A 27,243-nucleotide genomic window follows, 5' to 3' on the forward strand; every position below is an offset into this window, starting at 1 on the left:
ACACATGTCATCCGTCATAGGGGAAGGTGAACCACTCACCTTATAGGTGCTCATAGCTCAAGAGGTACCCCAAGCCCCCAGGAGCTCCCAGAGCTCAATGTTCAATCTTAACAAAATATCCCTTCATATAGGGAATAGTGCCAAGCTGTTTTCTGAAAATCAAGACTAGATCAACAGCATATAGATGTATTCACAACAGAGATCATGGCAGCACTTAGCAATCCTCTGCTTTTGATCTTATTCACAAGCCTAAACTTGTCTTTCCAGAGTGCAAAGTGTCCATCAAGCAATCTGTTCGTCATGAGATCTATCCACTCAAACACGCCATCAAGAATGTCCTTTGCTGTACCATATAAAGTGGTATTTGGTGTCAACATGTGAAACACTGGATTCTCGGAATCCTATTCTGCAATATACAACAATGGTGAATACCAGCATGAGCACAAATAGTTGTCAAAAGAGATTCCATAGATGGCTTCATAACAAGTCATATTGCAGTTTTATACATTCTGCTTTAATGAAACTTTCAGAGCAACTGACTTCAATCTTTGATTTAAGAAATAATGGTGGTCCTCAAGAGATACAGCACATAGATGTGCTTGGATCAGCAACTCAGATATATACTCAGGTCTATATTATTTGACTGAATAGGTCTGCTAACATTATATCAGCATGACATCAAATATAGATTCTGACGAATATTGACGATGCAGCAGATTCAACAATAGGTAAAACTCTAGCAACACAATTCAAATCTAGGTTCAATATGTCAGAATAAGGTACTGTAATCCTGGCAAACTGAAGCCCATACATCATCAAGATGTATCCTGACTGTCGTACATAATCATAACGGTTTCTGACTTCCCAGGCTAAAATATCTCTGTCAAATAAACTGCTTTAATATTGGAAGCTCTGCTTAATCTATCAAGCAAGTTCTTGAACAAGTTGTCCATCTTTCACTTTCGGCCACATGCATCAGCTGTACAGAATTTTGACAAATCCTGTTGAAGGTCAAACCCTAGGTAGTGCCAAGTATATCGGTTCTCAACTTCTTGTGCATTATACTATCCTGCAGTCATCATTAGTAGTACTGGCTCCTGTACAGCCATACATCTCAATGTCACGCCTGAGTAAAACACCTTTATTTCAATGAATTGTCAATAGAATATCTGGTGATGTAATTAATGTGATCTTTCGAGCTATTGCAATTAGACACAGTGACTTGATATTCCAACCTCCAGAAGGGATATAGCAAGTAAGCTTCTGATAATTATGGATGATCAATTGAACAAGGTAACCATCACATTGTTCCAAAAAACAAACTTTTGTCAAACATTTCTTAGCTTATATTATTCACCCCAGAGATATTTCAACTAATAAGAAAAGTTGTCATAACACCTCTGTCATTTATCTTTATTCTCAGAATGGTGCCATTTAATCATATATCGACAGCTGCAGGGTTTACTGTTCTAGAGACTCAACCTTGTCAACAATACTTTTATGCAAGGTGCTGGACAACTTACAACCCAGGTGTATGAGATATATAACTGCTACAGATTTTAAGTCACTGTGATAAGGTCGTATTACAGGAGATAGCTGCCCCTGGCTAGAGTATATCTGCTTCATGAGTCTGCCATATAGGACTATAAAAACTAAGATCACTAGGAACCCAAATCAGAAAGTCATATGAGATCATGCTGATGTGAAAATCTAGACAATTATGATCTGAGATCCGAGCTCACCATAATAACAGGTCTGAACTTGTTTAGCTCTAAGTCACTGATATCTGCGATGTGTTATACCACGAGGTTACAACAATACATATTAGACAAAGTGATATCTCTCGTTCATCATAACATGGTCGATATAGGTCACTGGGATGAAGACCATATAACTTGAGGTACTGAACATTGCCATTCATTGGACATTGGGTCGCATAATGATCGAGCTCCCCACACCGGAAGCACTTGATCTTGGAGAGATCTTTCTTCTTCCGCTTTTCCTGCTTTTCCTCAGATGCTAGGGTAACATCTTCCTCCTCTTGCTTGACTTTGATCCCCTTGCTGCTACTACCCGTCTTCAACTGTCGTCTGATCTCTTCTTGGTGAAGAGCTGTCCACATCTCGTCCCAAGGTGGGAGAGTCCCTTTGCCCAGTACACTCTGGACAAATATCTCCCAGTCTTCTGAGACAACATTCAGGGCTGTCTTCCCCATCAACTCCTGATCCGGTGTCGCTTCTATAGCAGTCAACTGATCTCTGATCTCATTCAGTCCTTCGAGGAAGGTGTCAATCGGTTCTCCCTTCTTCATCTGATATGACCTCAACTATTCTCAAGTAGCATTCTTCTCTGCACAGAAGTATGTTGGTACAATTTCTTGAGAGCCACCCACATCTCAAATGCCGTTTCCTTCTCGGCTATGTGTGGTACTACATGATTCTTGACCTCGTTAAGGATGATGCTCTTGGCCCTTGCCATTGCCTCCTCGTACTTATCGTTATCATTGGGGTTGACCGGGATAGTTATTACCTTCAAGGCGAAGTTCTTGACACGATTTCTGTCAAGTACGGATAAGATTCTGGCCTTCCAAACTGTGAAGTTTGACGCTCTGTCCAGTCTATCCTGGTCTCTTACTTCGTGTAGTGCCATGATACTCTTCTACTTCCCTCCTGGAAGTTCTCTGTTCGACTCCTCTGAATCTCTACTTCCCGTCTGGAAGTTCTCTTCTGGACTCCCTCTGAGTCTCTACTTCCCGCCTGGAAGTTCTCTTTTGGACTCCCTCTGAGTCATGATTTCCCTCCTGGAAATCCTTTTGCGGCTGTCGAGATGCCCCCTACTCTGGTCGTCTTGTGCAACTGCACCACTGATCTGGGTTCCTCGGCTAGAAACCCTCGGTAGCAACTCCTCTTGGCCTTGCTTTGTCAGGTACTGTTTTGACTACAGTACCTCACCATCTCCACTCTGTAATTTTCCCACTGCCTTCTAAACCCCAACAACTTGAAGGTGAGAGATCCCAGGCTCTGGACAATCCCGGCACCAGCAACCTGGCCTCCTTAGCGAACTGCGTCAGCCCTCCCAGCTATTGCGTGAGGCTCCCTATGCCTTCCTTAGCCTCTGCGTTGCCTCTTTTAAGCTCACTTTTGATGACACAGGCACTGCGTCACCCTTCCCTTGTTGCTGCTATGCTAGAAACAACTTTCGTCACCTTGGGACAACTGTTTTCTGCTGCTATCGCTCCGTTCGGCTGATGTCTTTAGTTCTCCTGTGATTTGCAATCACCCTCTGCTACCATGTTGAAGTTTCTAAGTTTACTTAGTTAGAAACCCTCCATGCACTTTATCTGATTTATTTCTACCTACTTGTTATTTTACCTAACAAGTTATTTACAGTGTAGATACTGAAAATAAACACTAGTGCATGCTCAACATATTACAGATCAACAACTAAAGGAAATAGAAACAATCACACCATATGACACCATTATTTTTGGACCAATGTCCCCGGAAAAACCCAGTGTGGGAAAATCAGTGCAACTATCTGAGGGTTTTCTTATTAAGCAATATCAGAGTACAATCTGGGTGCCGAAACTGGCCTACCCAACAGAGAATTTCCTTGGCAGTAATGCCTCTCAGTTTCTGACAAATCTCCTGGCTAAAACCCTGGATAATCCTTCTTGTAGCTCCTTAGTGCTAATTTGCCCTAGAAACCCCAGCGTCAGCCTTTTCTGGACTGTGTCAGCCCCTCTCTGCCCAGCATTGGCCCTGTGTCACCTCGGATGGGTCTGTGTCAGCCTCAGGAGGCCCTGCGTTAGCCCTTTGGCCCTTTGCGTCAACAACGCTGGCCTCTCTGAGCCTTTGCGCAGATCCCGGCTGCCACTGCGTCACTCACCCCGGCTACTGCGCTACTCTCCCAGCACTATCTCTGCCTCTCTGTCTCTCTGTACTCGATGCCCTTTAGCTGCAACTCCCTATCACTAATTCTATCTCTCTTAGCAAACCCCACTCTAGAGAATAGAATGACTGATCACTTTGGTGTGTTCTCCAAGTGACCCTCAAGCCTCTTCTTATACTTTTCCTGTTGACATATCAACGACCGAGATTAAGTCCCTAATCAACGACTAAGATTAGATTTGGCTTGATCCATGTCTTTTGGACCATTCTATAACACAGTTTCATATTAATCCACATTAATAGTTTATTTTCCCTAAGTTTAGACTTAGGGACTCCATTAAAAATATTAATTATTTTAATATCTCCTGAACTGTTTAGAATCTGCCCAATCCCTTTTTGGGTATTGGAGATATCATGTGCCCCAACCTCTCCACCAAATTTCGTGGCTAGAGCACATCCGATGCTACCCTAAATCAACATAGTCCACATGTCCTGAACAAATCAGTTAGTCCTTTGGCTCCCAATCTGCAACAATGCAAATCTACCTCTACCAGTGATGACAACTCCTTTTTTCTACTGTATATGACTCCAATAAGTCTTCCCTCTAGCTGATCATTATTCCATTTATGAGTCAACACATAGGGTCTTCATCAACTGCCCACTTGCTGCTACTTTGTCCTTCAATAACCAACTCTTTGGGACTTAACAACTATTCCCACTTCTGCCTTCCTTTGCTGCTATATGAAAACAAACTTTGGGCATGGGGGCTGCCCACTTTTACTGTAGAAAGTCCTCTTTCAACAGTAGACTAGGGCTTGTTCACTAACACTTCTAGTTGCCCTTCTTCCCTTCAAGGATCAACTCCTTTGGCTCAGCACATCTGCCCTTTTAGTAGTCCTTGTAGTCTTTCACAAGATGCTTCACTTAAGGCCTCTTATTCTGCCTCTCCTACCGGATTTGAAGTCCTTCACAAATATGGACTCAGGGACTCCTTTTGACAGCTACTAGCAACCCTCCTTACTGCACTTAAGATGCCAACACAACTGTCCAAACTAGGACTCCACCACCTAGCAACAACATCAACTTAGGAAGAGAAAATACATACTTTGGACATTACTTTTCTATCCCAATTCTTCTAGTCCTGTGCTGCAACTTGTGTTTGTAACTTTAGCCCTGGTTAGGGCTTGCTGTAGCAACTGCTACAACCCTCCTCTTGACCTCCTATTGCCTCCAACACCTGTGTTGGGCCTCCTTCTAACACCCTTACCTCCTGCACTGACTTGGGTTCTACTCGACCCCTGTAGCAGCCTCTTTTTAGCCCCTATGACCCTCTAAAATCATGCAACAGGAGCCGTTGTTTCTCCCAAGAAACACAAAATTCATTGCTTTTGTTCTGGAGAAGATATGCCCACAAACTAGCACCAAAACTGTCCTCTTTTAAGTCAACCTGCTTTTCAAGCAATCTCGGCTCCTAGCAATGACAAGAATGAACCAAACTTTGTGCCTCCACTTCACTAGGGTCCAATGGTCCGTGACCTATTTCAGATTGCTCTCTTACTCATGACGAGTTGCATTTGGGTGATTGGATGCCGAATGAGGTCTCACATATCTTATATTTATATCAGTGTGGAAAAAGTTGCGATAAAATCGACAAAGTCCGATTTTTTGAGCTAGCCAATTTTAGAGAAAGATTTCAGCGCATATCACATAGAATTTCATTTGTCGAAATTCTATGTGATATGCGCCGAAATCTTTCTCTAACTTGATATGGATCACAGAAGCCTAAACTCTATTATTGAATCCTAGCCAATTTTATCAGTTGATTTTTTGGCAACTTTTTGGAAAACAAAAAAAATTGGGATTTATCGAAAAAGTCGAGATAAAATCGAGAGTTTTTCCAAATAATGTTAAGATATGGTATGTTCTATGCTTATAACAGTTTACTTCTTTTTCTTATTTAGCAATCACATGTAAATAAAGTAAAGTGTAGATAGAACATTAAACGATCGACAGAAAACAAGCCAAGACAAGAGACACAAGATGTGGCGGCTAGCCAGGGACAAACTCCACAATGTGTGGGGAAACCCTTTGATCAAATCTTCTTTTATCTTCAATAATTCAGCAAAGAGAAATAGTACAATAAATCTGATTTATATCAACAATAGCAAACCCTAGATCAGCAGCATCAGCATTAGCGGCTTCATCATCAAACTAGGGCAGACGATATCTCACAAACCGACCGTTGGATCGGCTTGATTCCACCACCAAAAGTTGCGACTTTCAGAAGAGGTTTAGATGAACCTACAACGTAGTTCAGATGAGGAGATCTTCTAGTCCACGCAGGTCAAACTGTACTTCTGCAGTTGCAACTTCAGTTTCGGCAACTTCCGACTTCAAACTAGGGCAGTCGATATCTTGCAAACTAATCAATCTTTTGTCGACGCGTTTCGAACCAACCAGTGTGGTTCATCGTCAGGACAAGTTGATCACAGACGATGAACCACACTGGTTGGTTCGAAACGGGTCGACAAAAGATTGATTATGTGATTTTGCCGAAGATTATCTAAACAATGTTATGGATCACAGAAGTCTAAATTCCTTAATAATCTTGCAAACTGTCCGTCGGATTGACTTGATTCCACCACCAAAAGCTGCGGCTTTCAGAGGAGGTTCTGATGAACATACATCGCAGTTTAGATGAGGTGATCTTCTAGTCCACGTAGGTCAAACTTTACTTCTACAGTTGCAGCTTCGGTTTCAGCAGCTTTCGGCTTCAAACTAGGGCAGTCAATATCTTGCAAACCGTCTGTCGGATTGACTTGATTCCACCACCAAAAGTTGCGGCTTTCAAAGGAGGTTCAAATGAACCTATAACGCAGTTTAGATGAGGAGATCTTCTAGTCCACGCAGGTCAAAATTCACTTCTGCAGTTGCAGCGTCAGATTTGGCAGCTTCCGGCTTCACATGTGTGAGGGAGAGACCCTTTTCTGCGCAGTAGAGAAGAGACTCTTTTCTGCGTAGTAGAGAGAGAGATGTGATGAGATGAGTGAGTCCAAATGAGGAAAAGTCCTCCTATATTTATACACAACATTGGTGTTTGAATAGATGCGATTGTTGGGCTTCTGAGCCTACATGAGTTGTAGGTCGGCTTGATAATAATTCCGTAATCAAAATAAATTCATATCTCCATGAATACTTATCGGAATCGGATGATCTTTATATCAATCCTACACCTCTCGACGAGAGGAATCTAATAAAAATATTATCAACCATGAATAAGATGACCCGCATGAAGTTTTGCCCTGGTTGCCAATTTTAACACTCCCTCTCAACTAGGGAGAACTTCATCTGGAATCTGTCTATCGGTCGTTACTATTCATCCATCAAATGCACTGCCCTATACAGCCTGACCCTTGCCTTGCTCTGCTCTATTCTGCCTGTTCTGCTTTGTCTTGTTTTGCCTTGTACTGATCTGTATTGTTCTGCTCTGCTCTTGTATTGTTCTGTTCTACTCTGCGTTTGTTCGAATTATGAAGAAGAAGAATTGATCGAGGATGTATCATACTGACTCAAAAGTCAGTCTCAGAGTATGTACCACTGGTCCCAGACCAGTCTCAAACAACCCGAAGTTAGCATCATAGTGAGTACACCTCCACTGGTCCCAGACCAGTATCATCCTCTACTGACTCAAAGTCAATCTCAGAGTGCGTACCATTGGTCCCAGACCAGTCTCAACCGACTCGAAGTCAGCTTCATAGTAAGTACCACTCCTACCATTGGTCCTAGACCAGTATCACAGTCTCAGAGAGTCCACTGGTCCTAGACCAGTCTCAACCGACCTGAAGTCAGCGTCATAGTATGTACCATTCTCACTGGTCCCAGACTAGTACTGCACTGACACGAAGTCAGTCTTGGAGTATGTACCACTGGTCCCAGACCAGTCTCAACCGACCCGAAGTCATTGTCATAGTAAGTACAACTCCTACCACTGGGCCCAGACCAGTATCTCATTCTCAGAGAGTGTACCACTGGTCCCAGACCAGTCTCAACCGACCCGAAGTCAGCGTCATAGTATGTACTATTCTCACTGGTCCCAGACCAGTACTGCACTGACACGAAGTCAGTCTCGAAGTATGTATCACTGGTCCCAGACCAGTCTCAACTGACCCGAAGTCAGTGTCATAGTAAGGTACAACTCCTACCACTGGTCCCAGACCAGTATCATTGATCCCAGATCAATGGAGGTCATCCTAGCATAGGGAGTACGGTAGATACAACGATGCGTCCATTGGTACTACTATGGTCCCTAACTTCATTTCCCTGCTCATTGATCAGATGAGAGGTACTTCCCATGAGTCCCAGACTACATGGGTAGGATGCCTCGACAACAGAACTAATTAATCTTGTCCTCACAGGAGAACACGTCAATCTTGCTATAATCGCCATGGAGAACACATCAATCCAGGCCTCACAGGAGAACACATCAATCCTGCTACAGTCGCCATGGAGGGCACATCAATCCAGGCCTCACAGGAGAACACATCAATCCTGCTACAATCGCCATGGAGAACACATCAATCCAGGCCTCACAGGAGAACTAATCATCCTGCTACACAGGAGAGCGAATCATCCTGTTCCACAAGAGAGCGAATCATCTTGTCCCACAAGAGAGTGAATCATCTTGTTCCAGTGCGCACCACCAGGGGAGGGTGAGTCACCCTGTGGTCGTATGTTGCTCTAGTAAGAACCGCAAGCCCTCAGAGCTCCCAGAGCTCAATGTATGCAACATGCAGGACCCTTGTACAAGGGTTTCTTAACGACTCCAAGTCGTTTGGGAAAATCACAAATTAGATCTTTCCTCGGGGCTTTGACAAGGTGTATCGACCTGTACATCATCTTAATGCGATGGAGCCTCCTTGCTCATCGTCTTACCATATCCCAGATGATGTCTATCTGCTGGAGCAATCGACAAATGCGGGATTCCTCAATAATCGAATCCCACCTCTGGTTGTTACAGAGAATCACAGTGGTATGTGTTCAAACAGCTCACTGAAGAGATTCCCCAACCAGGCAGCTTCATACGAGATCATACTCATAGATATGTATCCAGTCTCGGCGGTGCTTATGGCAACCGACTTCTGCTTCCTGCTCATCCATTATATCGAAGTAGAATCCAAAGACAAACAACACTAAAAAGTGCTCTATTGATCCTCCACACTACCTGCCGAATCAGCATTCAAATAATCATGCAGTTTCATATTTCCAGCAGTGTATCTCAATCCATGAGAGATTGTGTCCCGAAGACATCTCAGAAGATTCTTGGCACCAATCTAGTGAGGCTCAACCAAATATGAGCTCACAATGCTAACTGCAAAACATATGTTTGAACGGAGGTTCACCAAGAACATCAATGCGAATGAGTTTTTGAAACACAGAGGCACTTCCCAAAACTGGTCCGACATCACTACCATATAACTTCTAAAATTTAAGATCCTTCAGGTAGTCACAGGATCAGGGTGCTTGCTTCAGCATATAGAGAGCCTTCTTCAACCTACATACATGAGATTTTCAATCATAAATCTGAAATCTTTCAGGTTGCTCCACATAGAACTCTTCGTTGATCGAACCGTGCAAGAACGCGGTCTATTCATCTGATGTAGGTTCCATCCTTGTGAAGCCACAAGGGCTATGATCAAGCGGATGGTCGTATATCTGGCAATAGGTGCAAATATCACATCATAGTCTATACCTTCCTTCTGGGAGAAACCACAAGCAACAAAATGATCCTTATACTTTTCCGTACTTCCATCTGCTGCATGCTTTATCTTGTAAATCCATTTGGAAGTAACAACTGTCTTGTCCTGGGGTCTGGGAACTACTTCCTAGACATCATTCTTCATAATAGACTCATATTCTTCGGTCATAGCATCCTTCCATACTTGATGCTTGACGGCATCTGAGAATGATGAAGGCTCATTTTGTATGATCGTGCTCATGATGGTCAGGTATCCCTGATACCTGTTAGGTTTCTTACTTTCACGAAAGGTTCCTTGGGGTGCAGCATGTCCTTCAACATCATCAAGTATCCCCCTAAGCCATGAAGACCTCTTCCTAGAAGAGGAAGGCTCATGTGGATGAGGATCAATCGAATCCATGGGTTCTTCTACATCAGGCATTGATTCATCATCCTTTTCTTTCGGTTCCCTGGTGTCGACTTCTTGAGAGCTCCTCAAAGTCAGAAGATTGTCCACCTTGCTGAGAGCCATATCTTCGTCAAAGGTGACATCATGACTAATCACGACTTCCCTTTGACCGGCGGTGAACATTTCTTCAGGAGTCTTGGAACCCAATGCTTGATGAGGGCATCGATTTTGTACATATATGGCGGTGTTTGTAGTTTCAGCCCATAGAAACTTCAGAAGTCTTTGATCATGTAGCATGGCCCGGACAACTTCCACAATCGTATGGTTCTTCCTTCCCGCCACACCATTCTTCTTAGGAGTATGTGGTGTAGTAGTCTCCCTCTTAATGCCAGCCTCAGATATGCCTAAGTGAACCAACTGTAATATATCGGAGGTCTTGCTTTGGCTTGAGGGGAATGGTCCCCTTTTGAGCTTTCCTTCAGCACATCCTGGACATACACCTTCTTTCTCTACTCGGAATTCGGGCATCCCTGTCACCATTTGTCTTACACCGAGTATAGCTTTATAATGAAGGGGGGCAAACCTCCGATGCCAAAGTTCGGACTAAAGAGATGTGTAATAAGACATGACACCTAGCGGACTTCCATTGACTTGATATAATGAATCAACACAAAACCCAAGAGTAAAGTCATCTTTAACATTCTTTTTTCATATATGTACCTTGCCATCGCTGAAGGTTACCTTGTAGCCTTTGTCTTCCATTGCCGAGATGGACACTAGGTTCTTTTTGAGGTCAGGTGCATTTAATACATCATGGACTTTCTAGCCTTCTTGAATGGTTGTCCTCTTCCTTGATCCCTAGCTCTCCTCTTACCTTTGCTGTTGAATTTGTCATTCCTTTGATTTGCCATTAGAGGGATTTTGATCATCGTCTCGACGTGAGTCCTTTCTATCAGGGCACTCCCTTGCATAGTGACCTGCTTTATCGCAGATGTAACATCGTCCTTTTCTTTCACCCTTAGGTCCAGCCTTTCCTTTTGATTTAGTCCCAGAATTATTTCTTTTCTTAGCATGAGAAGAAAAGGTAGCAGGAGGACCTTTAGGCTGGGCATTTCTTGCTCTTCTTCCCTTGTTTCTTCTTGAATGCATCTAGCCATTAATTCCCTGAGACCAGGAATTACATTATAGTTTTGAAGAGTAGTCCTGAACACGTACCAGTCGGATGGTGTAAAGTTTTGTAGATGTTCTATGCTAAGAGCAATTTCACTTTTCTCACAGCAATCATACAAGTAGATAAGCAAAATGCAGATAGAACATATAAGCAGATCTTATAGAAGACAAATCAGAAACAAGAAAAATGTATGTGTTTGTTTCGGCGGTCAACAGGATGCTTCAACCAGCAAAGTCTCCTTTGGTCAGCCAGCCCAACATGTGTCACAACCACCCTCCAACCAGTAGATGAGTTAACCCAAGTCAGTTCTACAAAAGTCAACGCTGTCCTGAAAAGTCAACGCAGGGGCAGCAAGCTAAAAGTCAACGCAGCAGCAAAACGGTCAACCCTTTGACCTTGATTTTTGTGCCAGGTAGTATGGCCTTCAAAAATCGAACCTCCCACAAGTTTTCAGCTTGTTTGGACCAAGCGTTGACCAAAGTCAACGCTGGTCAAACTTCTGCGAAACCCTAGCAGCAGAAACCCTAGCAGCAGAAAAATCCTCTTCGTCCTTCCCACGTGTGGCTGAAATTCGTCCTCCAGGTAGCTCGTACTTTTTAGGATGAGAGAGAAAGATGTGAGTTGTGTTGTGATTAAATTCTCTCCAACTTTTCCTGTATATATATATCCATCAATGAGGGTGTGTGACACATCTGTTGGGCATGTGAGCCTACATTACAAAACTGGCTGACCTTTGCACATAAAATTTATTAAGAATAATAAATTCAAAATATAAGTTCTGCTCATCGGATTAAGACTATTTTTACATGGATTTTACACCTCTCAGAAAGAGGAATCCAACAAAAATATTAGCCTCTTAATCTGAGCATCAGAACATGGAGTTTGGACCTAGTTGTCCAAATTTAACACTCCCTCTCAACTAGGGAGAACTCCATCTATTAGTGCAATTAACATCGTGAGTCATCCCGCCGAAACTTGCTTTGCTGGCTTCTTTATTTCAGAACAGAAGTGGGTCAGTCACAAAGACATCATTCCCCGACTGACATAATCAGTCCAGAGGTCCCAGACCTCACAAATCTTGATCCCAGATCAAGTGGTTGGACCATGCCATCCTAGATAGAGAGTACGACAATCTCTGATGCGTCCATCAGTCTTTGCTAATAGTCTCTAGCTTTTCCACACCTCATTGGCCAAATGAGAGGTACTTCCCATGAGCCCTGAACTCAATGGGTAGGATGCATACGGGGCACAGATTAAATGAGTGGCGAACCAGCTCAATAATCACAAGGGTGGGGCAGAAGCATTATGAGTGCTTATAGCTCCGAGAAGCTATCCCCAAAGCCCCCTAGAGCTCCCAGAGCTCATCGTCCAACAGGACCCACATCATAGGGTCTTTCCACGACACCAAGACTCTCACGGAAGGTTAGGAACTTGACCTTCCCCAGGGGCTTAGTGAGAATATCCGCGACCTGCTCATCAGTTCCTATATGATCGAGCCTTACGGCGCCTCGCTGTACCATATCCCGGATAAAGTGGTACCTGATATCAATATGCTTGGATCGGTCGTGGAACACAGGATTCTCAGTCATACGAATCCCACTCTGATTATCACAGAGTATTACAGTGGTATCTAGCACATGTTGGAACAGCTCACTAAAGAGCTTCCTCAACCAAACTGCTTCACAACAGGCCATACTAGCAGCAATGTATTCGGCCTCCGCGGTGCTCAAAGCCACCGACTTCTGCTTCCTGCTCATCCATGAGATCGAAGCAGAACCAAGATTGAAACAGCATCCAGATGTGCTCTTACGATCCACCACACTGCCAGCCCAATCGGCATCAGTATATCCCCGGAGTATCACACTCCCGGCAGTGTATCTCAGCCCATGGTTTATCGTGCCCCGAAGATATCTCAAAAGATTCTTGGCACCAACCCAGTGAAAATGATGAGGCTCAACCATCTGTTGACTCAAAGTATTCACTGCAAAACATATGTCCGGACGAGTGTTCACTAAGAACATCAAAGCTCCTATGAGTTGACGATACTCAGTAGGATTGGCCAAGATAGGCCCTGCAGCGCTGCCACTCAACTTCTTAAAGTTGAGTTCCATTGGTGTCGACACAGACTTACAGTCCACCATCCCAAATCTTTCCAGAAGCTTCACAATATACTTTCCTTGAGAAAGGAAAATCTCTCCAGGTCTCTGCCAGACCTCCAGGCCTAGGAAATAGTGCATCAGTCCTAGGTCTTTCATCTCGAACTCAGCAGCAAGCTCCCTCTTACATTGATGAATGAGAGGGTCATCACCTGTCAGGAAGAGGTCGTCCACATACAGCACTAGAATGAGAGGCTTTCCTTCCTCAACCTTAAAGTAAAGGTTTGGATCAGCATTGCTTCGAGTGAAGCCCAACTTCATCAAGTAACTATCCATCCTCTCATACCAAGCTCTGGGTGCTTGCTTTAACCCATAGAGGGCTTTCTTCAACCTGCAGACATAAGTGTCTCGATCTTGAACTTCAAATCCCAGAGGTTGTTCTACATACACCTCTTCCTTTATTGCACCATGCAGAAAAGCGGTCTTGACATCCATCTGATGAAGACTCCATCCTTGCGTAGCAGCAAGGGCTATGATGGATCGGATGGTGGTATATCGAGCCACAGGTGCAAATATATCGTCATAGTCAATTCCTTCCTTTTGAGAGAAGCCACGGGCAACAAATCTTGCCTTAAACTTTTCAACACTCCCATCAGATCCATGTTTAATCTTGTAGAGCCATTTAGCGGTGACAACAGATTTGTCCTTCGGTCTCGGGACCACATCCCAGACATCATTCTTCATAATAGCCTCATATTCTTCATGCATAGCATCCTTCCAGACTTGATGCTTGATGGCTTCTTCAAAAGATCCAGGTTCAGATTGTATAATAGTACTCATGGCAGCTAGATACCCTTGGTATCTACACGGCTTCTTGCTTTCTCGGAATGTTCCCCTTGGGGCAGCATGACCCTCAGCATCTTCGAGGGTGTCCCTGAGCCATGATGGCCTCTTTCCTAGAGAAGGGGAAGGATCAATAGGGTCCATTGGCCCTTCAACATCAGGCATAGTCTCATCCTGGGGTTCTTCCAGATTTCCAGGTCTTTCTTCATGGTTTTCTTCAGATCTAGGAAGATCTACTACTTTCTTCAGGGAAGCATCTTCGTCAAAAGTGACATCATGGCTTATCTCTACTTCCCTTTGACCAGGTACATAGACTCTATATGCCTTAGAAGTCTCACTGTAGCCCACAAACATTCCTTTCTTCCCAGTAGCATCCAGCTTACTTCTCTTTTCTTTCGGCACATGAAAATAGACAGGACATCCAAAAATTCTAAAATGTGAGACATCAGGTTTCTTACCAGAGAAAACCTCTTCTGGAGTTTTGGAGTCCAAAGCGGAATGAGGGCATCGGTTTTGAATGTACACAGCAGTATTTGCAGCTTCTCCCCACAGAAACTTTGGAAGACCCTGGTCACATAGCATGGCACGGGCAGCTTCCACAATAGTCCTATTCTTGCGTTCAGCAACACCATTCTGCTCAGGAGTATATGCAGTGGTAGTCTCCCTCTTAATGCCAGCTTCTCTGCAAAAGTCTTTGAACTCATTTGACTCATATTCAGTGCCATTGTCAGTCCTCAAAATCTTGATCTTCTTTCCGGTCATATTTTCCACCAAGGCTTTGAAGGTACGGAACCACATGAAAGCCTCATCCTTCTTCTTCAAGAAGTATATCCAGGTTTTGCGAGAGAAGTCATTAGTAAATGTCATATAGTAAGAACATCCCCCCAGGGATGTTACAGGCAACATACCGGAAAGATCAGAATGGACCAGTTGCAATATCTCAGATGTCTTTGTGACACTTGAGGGGAAAGGTCCCCTTGTATGTTTTCCTTCAGCACAGCCCTTACATACACCTTTATGATTATTTCCAAAATCAGGCATCCCTGTCACCACCTTCCTTGCTTCGGGAAGAGCCTTGTAATGAAGGTGTCCAAATCTTCGGTGCCATAGTTCGGTTTGACGGATAGTATCACAAGTCATAGCTCCCAACGGACTCCCTCCAACCTGGTAGAGTGTACCAACTCTAAAACCAATTGAGATAGCTTCCTTGAAGCTCTTCTTCCACATGAGTACCTTTCCATCAGAGAAAGTTACATTGAATCCTTTGTCTTCCATGGCAGATATAGACACAAGGTTCTTCTTCAATTTGGGTACATAGAGTACATCTTGTAGATGGAGGACTTGTCCTTGAGACAAGTGGAGGGTCACAGTCCCGGTCCCTTTCACAGGATAAGTGGCATTATCCCCAAGGATAATTTCTAGATTAGTATCCCTTTCAACCATGTCAGAAAGTGCTTCCTTGAATCCGGTGATGTGTCTTGAGGCACCACTATCGATTAACCAGACATCCATAGTGTCGGGCGGAGATGCAGCTGAGAGAGCAGATATTAGAATATACTCATTTCTTTTATCAACAACATTAGACTCCTCATACCTGGTATTTCTGGTCCTTTTAGAAGGTGGATGGTTTCCTTCAAAGTGAACCTTCCTCTTTCCTTTGGATTTGTCATTTCTTTGATTCCCATTCCTTCGGTTGTTGTTGTTGTCGTCACTATCGGGAGAATTCTTCTGGAAGGGGCATTCTCTAGCATAGTGTCCAGTCCTATGGCAGGTGAAACATTTACCCTTCTTCTTTTGAGTCTTAGTCCTTCCTTTGTCCTTGGAACCACCAGAGTTCTTCTTTCGGGAATGAGCAACATAGGCAGCATTTCTTTCATTATCAAATTCCTTCATCCTTGTTTCTTCTTGCATACATCTAGACAGAAGCTCATCAAAGTTAGGGATGGTATTATTGTTGAGAATGGTAGTTGTGAATACTTGCCATTCATATGGAAGTCCTCCAAGTGCGGTGAGAACCATCTCACGATCAGCTATTGTCTCCCCAATAGCTAGCAGATTGTTCTTGGTTTCGGTCAACTTCATAAAGAAAGTTTGAATAGACTCGTCTCGGCCCTTCTTCATATTCTTCAACTTGTTCTTGAGGAATAGCACTTGGTTCACATTGTTTACTCGGAACATAAGTATCAGTTTGTCATACATCTCCTTGGATGTGCCTAGTTCAGATATGTAGGCAACCAGACTCTTATTTATGGATTCCCTGATCAGCAGTTTTGCTCTGATTTCTCCCTTCTTATACTTGTGTTTAACAGCAGTAGAGGCATTTGATGGAGGTTCTTGAATCTTCCCTGTCACATGATCTAGGAGATCATGATCTTCTAATTTGAGATCTAATAACATCTTCCAGGCATGGAAGTCATCACTTCCAGTCAGCTTGTCATTCTCCCTGAATTCAAGCTTAGAGGAATCCATTTCCTTCGATGATGATTGCTATAGATAGAGTTTGTCTTCACCTCAGCTCTGATACCATGTAAAGTTTTGTAGATGTTCTATGCTAAGAGCAATTTCACTTTTCTCACAGCAATCATACAAGTAGATAAGCAAAATGCAGATAGAACATATAAGCAGATCTTACAGAAGACAAATCAGAAACAAGAAAAATGTATGTGTTTGTTTCGGCGGTCAACAGGATGCTTCAACCAGCAAAGTCTCCTTTGGTCAGCCAGCCCAGCATGTGTTACAACCACCCTCCAACCAGTAGATGAGTTAACCCAAGTCAGTTCTACAAAAGTCAACGCTGTCCTGAAAAGTCAACGCAGGGGCAGCAAGCTAAAAGTCAACGCAGCAGCAAAACGGTCAACCCTTTGACCTCGATTTTTGTGCCAGGTAGTATGGCCTTCAAAAATCGAACCTCCCACAAGTTTTCAGCTTGTTTGGACCAAGCGTTGACCAAAGTCAACGCTGGTCAAACTTCTGTGAAACCCTAGCAGCAGAAACCCTAGCAGCAGAAAAATCCTCTTCGTCCTTCCCACGTGTGGCTGAAATTCGTCCTCCAGGTAGCTCGTACTTTTTAGGATGAGAGAGAAAGATGTGAGTTGTGTTGTGATCAAATTCTCTCCAACTTTTCCTGTATATATATATCCATCAATGAGGGTGTGTGACACATCTGTTGGGCATGTGAGCCTACATTACAAAACTGGCTGACCTTTGCACATATAATTTATTAAGAATAATAAATTCAAAATATAAGTTCTGCTCATCGGATTAAGACTATTTTTATATGGATTTTACACCTCTCAGAAAGAGGAATCCAACAAAAATATTAGCCTCTTAATCTGAGCATCAGAACATGGAGTTTGGACCTAGTTGTCCAAATTTAACAGATGGTAATCCTCCAAGAGTCGTGAGTGCTCTTCGGTTTTCCATTTGTTCCATGCAACAACGGATGCATTTGATGGAGGCTCAACAATATTGCTTCTTACATGGTCCAACACTCCTGGATCTTCTAGGGTTAGATCGATAGACATCTTCCATGCGTGATAGTCATCTTTCTCACGGAGCTTGTCTTCGACAGGAAAGAGTGTTGAGGACCCCATAGTTCTTTTAGGATAGCCTTGCCAATCTTCTCTTCGGTGATTGCTCTTGCTCTTGCTCGGGCTTTGTCTTCACCTCAGCTCTGATACCATGTTCAGTTATGGTATGTTCTATGCTTATAGCAGTTTACTTCTTTTTCTTATTTTAGCAATCACATGTACATAAAGTAAAGTGCAGATAGAACATTAAACGATCGACAGAAAACAAGCCAAGACAAGAGACACAAGATGTGGTGGCTAGCCAGGGATAAACTCCACAATGTGTGGGGAAACCCTTTGATCAAATCTTCTTTTATCTTCAATAATTCAGCAGAGAGAAATAGTACAATAAATTTGATTTATATCAACAGTAGCAAACCCTAGATCAGCAGCATCAGCATTAGCGGCTTCATCATCAAACTAGGGCAGACGATATCTCACAAACCGACCGTTGGATCGGCTTGATTCCACCACCAAAAGTTGCGGCTTTTAGAGGAGGTTCAGATGAACCTACAACATAGTTCAGATGAGGAGTTCTTCTAGTCCACGCAGGTCAAACTTTACTTCTGCAGTGTAACTTTAGTTTCGGTAGCTTCCGGCTTCAAACTAGGACAGTCGATATCTTGCAAACCATCCGTCAGATTGACTTGATTCCACCACCAAAAGTTGCGGCTTTCAGAGGAGGTTCAGATGAACCTACATCGAAAGTTCAGATGAGGAGATCTTCTAGTCCACGTAGGTCAAACTTTACTTCTGCAGTTGCAGCTTCAGTTTCAGCAGCTTCCGGCTTCAAACTAGGGCAGTTAATACCTTGCAAACCGTCTGTCGTATTGACTTGATTCCACCAACAAAAGTTGCAGCTTTCAAAAGAGGTTCAGATGAAGCTACAATGCAGTTTAGATGAGGAGATCTTCTAGTCCACGCAGGTCAAACTTTACTTCTACAGTTGCAGCTTCAGATTCGGCAGCTTCCGGCTTCACATGTGTGAGGGAGAGACCCTTTTCTGCGCAGTAGAGAAGAGACTCTTTTCTGCGTAGTAGAGAGAGAGATGTGATGAGATGAGTGAGTCCAAATGAGGAAAAGTCCTCCTATATTTATACACAACGTTGGTGTTTGAATAGATGCGACTGTTGGGCTTCTGAGCCTACATGAGTTGTAGGTCGGCTTGATAATAATTCCATAATCAAAATAAATTCATATCTCCATGAATACTTATCGGAATCGGATGATCTTTATATCAATCCTACACCTCTCGACGAGAGGAATCTAATAAAAATATTATCAGCCATGAATAAGATGACCCGCTTGAAGTTTTGCCCTGGTTGCCAATTTTAACAAATAATCATGAGTTAGTTTCTTTAAGGACTTCTTAATTTTTTTTGAAAAAATCGGGAGTTTTTCCAAAAAATCACGAGTGAGGTAGTTTCTTTAATGACTTTTTTTTTTTTAAAATGAATATTTTTGTATTTTTTGTATTTTGCTTACTTTTTCAAAAACCTTCAGACTTTAACTACTTTTCCAATTTCTGGACGCTTGCCGATTTAATCGTGACTTCGACTTTTTCCACATTGATTTATATGACCTTGAGTGGCAATGTCTAGCCCTCTCTTGTGCCTCCATAAAGTCAGGCCGACCTTATTCTTTGTGCCACTTTGCCCACGCATAATTAAAATTTCTTTTCTCCCATTTGGCACATGCTCTCTTGGTGTTCTTGGTAACCCTGTGCTCCACTAAGGGTGCCCCATATTCTCCAAGTGTCAAATCATCAAAACCATGCATGGTTTCACACCCACAAGCTTGGGTGCAAAATCCACCTCTTGGGTACTTAGCCCAAAAATGACTTTGTGGTGCCAAATTCCTCCACAACCTTGTACCCTAGGGTTTGGAGTACCTCTCAAGCTATGAATATCAACATGGTGGGAGGTGTTCGACTAGTGCAAATGGTGGAGAAATATGACATATCATTATGTATTGGGAAATGGTTGGCTTGCTCTCCAAAGGAGGAGAAAATGTTCTTCTATGGGGTTACCCACTTTTTGGTGGGTATCATTCACCAAATTGGTTGTTGAGGTGTGATTGTCCACTCAAGCATGAGAATCAACTATGGAGTCGGCCCCCACGCTAGATCTTGATACCTCAAGGGTGAAGGAGCCTCCTACAAGGCTTTAAAACCAGTCAGCCTGACCCCTTATTCACTTGATAATCCAGTCTGCTTAGTACAGAGCTCTTTAGACCCTCTTTAAGCACTTAGATCAATGATGACATTCTTTTCCACTATCCCATACAACACAAGGAAGATCCACTCCTTTGTTGAATTGTCCCTTAGAGTGCACTTCCCTTCCAATTTTCTTTAGTGTGTATAGAAAGAGTCCAGTCTTCTGCTAGCAATTCGGTATAACTTGGGATAGAAAAGACGTGGCCTCTAACAATAAATGAGCAACGATGATAGGGTTGTAGTTTTTGTCTCAACTACTGTGGACATTCGAGGCACGATATTTCTCTTTAGCCATCCCATTTCCTTCCACATTTTAGTAGCAAGCTATCCTAATTTCCATGAGCTCTTACCAACAACAAACACATGGGAAACTCCTGAGGTTTCTAACCATAAGAACCATCAAAATAGCAATAAAAACCAGGGGTAAATGTCCCCATAACATGAGAGCTTACCTCCTCTCCATACCTTCAAATGGCTCCCTAATCCCTTGATCGTAAAATCTTAGAATGGATACAAAAGACAATGGAAGACATTTCTTGCATGATACCCTTTTCTCTTCCAAAGTATATGTCATTTATGATTTGTATTTAGAGCACACTCACTTGTCAAACTTTGATGGGAAGGCTGTAAGAAAGCATGGGCAAGAAAGGGAAATACTCCAAGGGCAATGATAACGTCAAATCAGTCAACGCTCTTTCCTCTTTCCCTCTTGTGGTATCATATTCCCCTTGTTGCTCGTTGAAGCAATCATTTTGGTGGATATTATATTATTATGCATTATCCTTTCTATATGGTTTTACATAACCATAAGCGTATAGTGGGAAATATATCCACCACATTGTAAACAAGCCCCGCCATTTAAACTTTTATTCATTCACTAGTAGGGCCTTGGCCTTGAGCTCAACACTTGTAATATCCACAATGTGTTTCACATATTATAACATGGGATTATTATATCCAGTGTTATAAAAATCAGACCTGAAGTGATTGAACCAGCCAGTCCAATTTTTGTGCCAAACCAGTTCGACTGGTGGGATGGAACTGGAAATGGCCAGTCTTGTATTGAACTGGTCATTTTCACCGACCAATTAGTTTTGTACCTTGCCATCAAGGCACACTTAGACCCACAAAAAATGGATTTTTGTGTGTGTTAAATTTAACTTTTTTTAAGGGATGCCCCACCTCCAATGTAGCCCTATCCCCCCCTAAATGTTATTTAAACACTCTCCCCCACCCCTCTATTTCAATCATACTATTTATTTGAGTTTCTTGAAATTCTTGAGCCGAGTTTCCTGAGTGCATTTGGAGAGATATTTGTAGGGCTATTTTGAGGGGGTTCTTGGGATTAATTGGAGAACAGGTTAAAGGTCTAAGTTGGAGAGCTTTGGGGCTGAATTTCTTAAGGAGATTTATAGTTGATTCAAGGGGTCTTTTTTGCAAAGATATTGGACTGTTTTCAATTGTTTTTGGAGGTGATTGAAGGGGCGATTTTCAGATTTTGGAGCGCTGTTAGAGAGTTGTTTTTCTCTGCTATTTGAAACTGCTCTTCTTCTCAACTTTTGGAAGGATTCCTAAGGTATGCTAAGGCATCTATTCCTCTTCTAATTTTCTCTAAAGACTTGCTATTCTTTTCCTAGATATTAAGAAATTCTAGGGTTTTCATTTTGTATGCAGATTTTTTTGTTGTTATTGTAAAAGTTGCCATGGCTCTTAAAAACAAAAATAATCCAATATGTAATGATCCCCATTTGGACGAATAGGGGAATAAATATGCAACTATTGTGGGAACAAAATTAAAGGTCGGGGGATCCATAGGGTTAAACAACACTTAGCACATTGGCGATGGCAAGTAGAACCTTGTAAAAATATTTTTGATAAGCTAAAACAAGAGATGTTATATGTGATTGAAACCTACCTAGTAGAGAAGGACTAGAGAAGGACAAGACTGGTAAAATTAAAAAAGGTATAGGCAAAAGTCAAATGGATGATGCACTTTCTAGTTGTTGAAGCTTGTGGTAGCCTCGGAAGGTCTTCTGCATAAGCTTGGTGTCTTAGCATGTGGAAGATGATTTATTGCCTCTTTAGGTGCTTGCTTGGTGGAGTAAGTGATTTATGTCTTTTCTCCTAAGTCTAACTTAGGAAAAGTACAATAATTAAAGTCAATTAATTATTGTGGACTATAAAGTCATTTTGTAAGGATAAATAATTTAATTATTTAAGTGACTTAGAAATGATCTCAACCATTGGTCCCCAAGATCTTCTAGAAGGGAGTGTAGGGTTAGGGATTTCGGTTAATGAATATTATAAAAGAAGTCTAGTGAAGAGGTGAAGGCACACAAGAACTCAAGAGAGGGAGTCACATCAAGAGAGAGCGATTTTCTCTGGTGCGAGTGGCTCAGTAGATTGAAGCGTAGAGGAGGAGAAGTATGGGATAATTTGAGGGCGAATCTAGGAAGCCAAGTTGTGGAGTTGTTAAAGAGAGGCAAGTCGATCTTATTGGAGTAGTCGATTTGCTGGAGGTTGAGTTTCCTAAGGTGTAGTAGCCAATGTTGTGAACATCGCGATCGAGATTAAACCGGTGAGGGGAAAAAGTCGGGAAAAATGGGTAAAAATCGACAAATACAAAAATATTCATTTTTTTTTTCGATCTTTTTAATATCTAAAGCATCTACAACATAAAATAAATGCATTGACACAAAAATAGGATAAAATAACTAATATATAAGATGTGTAATATCATTTCTAATGCTACATCACACATAACAGTGAATCATGTCCCAAAAAGTAAGTCCTAAGTCCACACTCAGCCTCAAAATATCAACAAAAAATATAATAGTGTATATCATATCATGAGTCATAATGTCATATACAATGAAATGAACCAAATAACTAATACTACTGATTTCCTATGCCCCTCTTGCGAGAAAATGCAATAGCTTTCCCTCTAGATGTAGATGGCGGTGCAGTTGGTAGCGGACTCTGCTGTGGTCTAGAAGCTGAAGAACTAGGAGCTATAGGAGGTAGACCACATCCTCCACTGGTGACAGGGGTAGCCTAGGTAGGCAGTGTCACCTCCTCCCCCTGTTGCTCCTCCTCCTCCTCCTCCTCTACCCCCTCCACTATCTCCTGCTCTAACCAATTAGCGACCGACTCCATGAGAGGCCTCTCGGCCTCAACCCTCCATGCAATAGTGGTGTCAATACCATCCAATGAGATGGCCTCCACATTAGGTGTCCTCTCAAGTTGCCTCACTCACAATCGAAGATTGTAGTAGACGTAGACCATGTCATTAAGTCATGTTGAAGGAAATGTAACTAGGTTCGGTCTTCATAAATGTACTTTTGATATTTGTATTTATTCAAGAAAAGAAATATTATTTTTATAATATATGTCAATGAGTTTCTTGCTCATTGAAATAGGTCTAACACTATTTAAAGTGCTATAGGTGAGTCAAATAGTCAAAAGAATAAGTTGAAGACCTTAAGGGCATGTTATACCTTGTATATACATGTATTATGGTCAAGAGAATACCTCTAAGCAAAGTCACAAGCATCCTCCAAGCTACGACATCCTAAAAGAAAAGAAATCTGAAGCATAAGAGCAGTACTCAAAGTCGGCCTACAAACAATTAACTAGTCGGCCTAAATGAAGGGACAATCCTCTATTTATAGAGGCTGTCCACTCCAATACAATGCATTCATTCAAGCTCTAAAATCAGTGAGGAAGAAGGGTATATAACCGAAGTTAAGGAGACCATTTCTAGGGCAGTTACAACCACACGTGCGAGGATAAGGAAGGTTGCCTGCGGTTATGACAACAGTCATTAACAACTCACCATATCTCATTTTTTAGGGTTCAAACCAAGCCTACAAGACCACTCTCTCAAGCGAAGGATCAAGGAAGAAAAGCGAAGGTAAGAGAGCTATTCTAAGGCCCATTACAGTCACACATGTGAGGGAAAAGAAGGCTGCCTCTGCTGTCATAACAACCCTCCCATGACAGTCATACAAGAAAATTGATTGGTGAAAAGAGGAAAGGAACCATCATAGGAAAAGGGTCTCATCAAAGGTTTCTCCTCTAGAGCAAGTGCAACGAGGTTTACCAGCAAGTTGGAAGAAGAACGAAGTGCAGGAAGGAGGAGGACAAAGTGCAGGGGAACAAAGTGCCGGAAGAAGGAAGTGCCATGGAACAAAGAGTAGAAAGGAGAAAGGGCTTGAGTTGTGCTTGGAGGATCTCTTTGTCAGGGGTCTAGGGTTTGGCATTGATCAATAGAAGCTTCAATAAGAGAAATTCACTAAAGGGTTTTTCCTCTCAAGAGAAGAGAGGTTTTGGCCCTGGTAGAGAGCCAACATCTAGTGTTCTTGTTTTTTATGTTTTGGTAGCAGTTTGATGAAGTACACACATATACACTAATAATAAGAGGAAGAAGAATAAGCTAATAAGGAAAAGTAAAAATACTCCACAAATTGTTATCAAGTAACGAAGAATCACACGACAGTACTTTGCACCAATGTTTTACAACTCGGACTCGGACTCGGACTCGGCCGAGGATCGACTCCGACTCGGACTCCGACTCGGTAATGACTCGACCGGCTCGATTTCAATGACTCGGTTGTTGTAAAAAATACATTAAATATTTATTTTTTTTATAAAAAAAACATAATTTTAAATATTTTAAACATAATTTTAAAGATTTTCATTCAAGTTTCCAAACACACAACATTATAATATACATGGAAGACAACATATGATCAAAGTAGGCTCATGAACCAATCCATTATATCAAAATGGTACGGTGGTACCCAATGGCAATAGTAAATACATAGTCAACTGTAGTCTGTCATACATGATCAAAGACTCAAGAGTCAAAACAAAATACAAATAACCAAGGAGGCTAGTAGCTACTGCCAGAGGAGCCAAGATCATCTCGACCAATCTCTGGATCATCATCATCAGAGTCAGACAAGGGGCCCCATGGCTCCTCCTCATCATCATCGTCTCCAACTGCAACTGTAGAAGTGGTGCCAGTACCACTAGGCTGTGCAGCAGATGCAAGCTGAGATAGAGTACAAATGCGGCTGCGCTTCTATCGTGGCTGAGCAGAGGAAGGCGAAGCACCTACAACTGGAGTCCTACTAGTTGGCTGTGAGACTGAGGCTGGTGGATCGGGATCTGCATTCAACTGAACAGGCTGCAGTGCATGTTCAACATCAAGTTGATCAATCTCAAGATCCTCATCAGGATCAAACTCTGGTAGACGACTCTCCACTACCCAATCTGATGTTGGATCAATGTCTTCCAACACAATGGGATCTGAATCAGGTCTTTTGTTCAGCAATTGGTTCTGTCTGAGCCGAAGGTTGTATTGGACAAAAACTAGATCATTCAACCGTTTTTGCTCCAAATGGTTTCTCTTCTTTGTGTGAATCCTCTCAAAGACAGACCAATTGCGCTCACACCCAGATGCACTGCAAGTTTGACTCAAAATACGAATTGCAAACCTTTGCAATTCAGGGCACTGGCCACCAAAGGCCTCCCACCATTGTGCTGCAAAAAACATAGGAGTGTAATGAATTATGAGTTAGATGAAGGCTGAAGCTCAACAAAATTACAAATTATATCTAACTTTCAAATTATAAATGATTTAACAAACTTTAATAAAAAAAGTAAAACCATTAAGAAATTGAAAATTGAAATTTTTGTTTACCTGGCTCATCTGCTTCTCTTGCAATCTTTGCTAGGTTCTTCCCAAAGGTACCTGTTGCATTGCTGAAGGATGTGACCTGCTGATGTATCAGCAGCTGATCAGACTCCGATGGGACCATGCGCTCAATGCAATCAACCAGTCCATCTCTGACCTCCCCCCTCAAAGCTCCTGACTCCTTAGCTTTATAATGATACCGTGGGTTCAAAAAATACCCAGCTGCATGTATAGGGCGATGGAGTTGATTGTTCCATCTTTCATCAATGATTGCCCAAATGGGCCCATACTTTGCCACTCTATCCTTGTATGCTGTCTTTATTTGCTCCTTTGCTTGATCCATAGCCTCATAAATGAAGCCCATAGCCAACCTTTCCCCATCCGCCAACCGCAACACCTTAACTAGTGCCTCAGCAAGCTTCACAATCTCTGCTGCCTTTCTCCAAAAAGTTTCATCATGGACTTTCCTTTTCAATTCTCTGCCTTCTGGTTTGTTAGACCAACTGCTTTGATTCCAATCATCACTGGAAAACATCTTTTGCAAGTTTCTATGTTGGGAAAGCATAGATTGCAATGTCAAAAAATGTGTAGCAAATCTAGTGATGGCAGGCCTAATAATATCCTTGCCTCCAGTGTGTTTCCTCATGAGACTCAAAACCAGTGTATGATTGTAGATAAATTTTGTTATGCTTTTGGCATTATCTACAGTGTTTCTGACCCAATCTAATTTTCCAATATCCTCAAGCATGAGGTCTATGCAATGTGCAGCGCATGGGGTCCAAAAGATGGTCTTGTGTTTTTCCTCTAACAGTTTACCAGCAAGAACATAGTTAGAGGCATTGTCTGTGATGATTTGAACAACATTAGCCACCCCCACATCCTCAATAACCTCATCCAATAGCTGAAACAACAAGTGGCCATCTTTTACCTTATCAGATGCATCAACTGATTTTAAAAACATGGTTCCCTGTGGGCAGAAGACAAGAAAGTTTATGATGGTACGGTTTCTTTGATCAGTCCATCCATCTGACATGATGGTACACCCTGTTCTTGCCCATGATTCCTTGAAATCTTGCAAATACTCATTAATTGATTTAATTTCTTTCTGCAAACGAAACCCCCTTAGCTCTTGCATAGTAGGGCCTTTGAAGCCTTTTCCAGCAGCATGTATGGCCTCAAACATAGGCTCATAATATGGTGAACGAGCAGCATTAAAGGGGATATCAGCATCATACCACCATCTAGCTATGTAGTCACAAGCAGTCTCCCTCAATTCTTTCTTCCAATGGTCATCTAAAGTGGGCTGAGCAAGACCTTTACTAATACTAACTTCAGGACCATGTGCATCTGACGGAGAGGAGCCTGAGTGAGTGAAAAAACTTTTGATAGTCCCATCACCCTTCATTCTACCCTTTCCCTTATCTTGAACAGAAGCAAAAGATGGAGGAACATAACGGAAAGGGTTTGATGCATCAGTTTGAGGGATAGAGGAAGAACCCTCAAACTCATAGTGGGGGTTGGCAGCCATCATTCTTTGTATCTCCCTCTTCCTCCCAATTTCAGCCTGTATCTCTTTTTGCCTAGTCTTTTCTTCTTTAAATTTTTCAAAGCTTTC

At 42.3% G+C, this 27,243-nt stretch overlaps 2 protein-coding genes across 2 annotated transcripts in view; one reads left to right on the top strand and one right to left on the bottom strand.

Annotated features, from left to right (window-relative positions):
- The window catches only part of LOC149196459 (delta(14)-sterol reductase-like), a 280,806-nt gene that overhangs the window by 5,488 nt on the left and 248,075 nt on the right, over nt 1–27,243 (top strand). The gene's annotated exons all lie outside the window — the stretch shown is intronic.
- LOC149196460 (uncharacterized) lies at nt 171–27,033 on the bottom strand. Its single transcript, XM_089406187.1, has 3 exons — nt 25,635–27,033; nt 25,050–25,474; nt 171–401 (listed from the first exon to the last, which is right to left on the bottom strand). The coding sequence occupies exons 1-3, from the start codon at nt 27,031–27,033 to the stop codon at nt 171–173; spliced, it is 2,055 nt and encodes a 684-aa protein (XP_089262313.1).

Source organism: Pinus tabuliformis, chromosome 2_2 (assembly GCF_031772625.1).
Source record: "Pinus tabuliformis cultivar Carrire ecotype Pingquan chromosome 2_2, CPIR1, whole genome shotgun sequence".
Lineage (NCBI taxonomy): Eukaryota > Viridiplantae > Streptophyta > Pinopsida > Pinales > Pinaceae > Pinus > Pinus tabuliformis.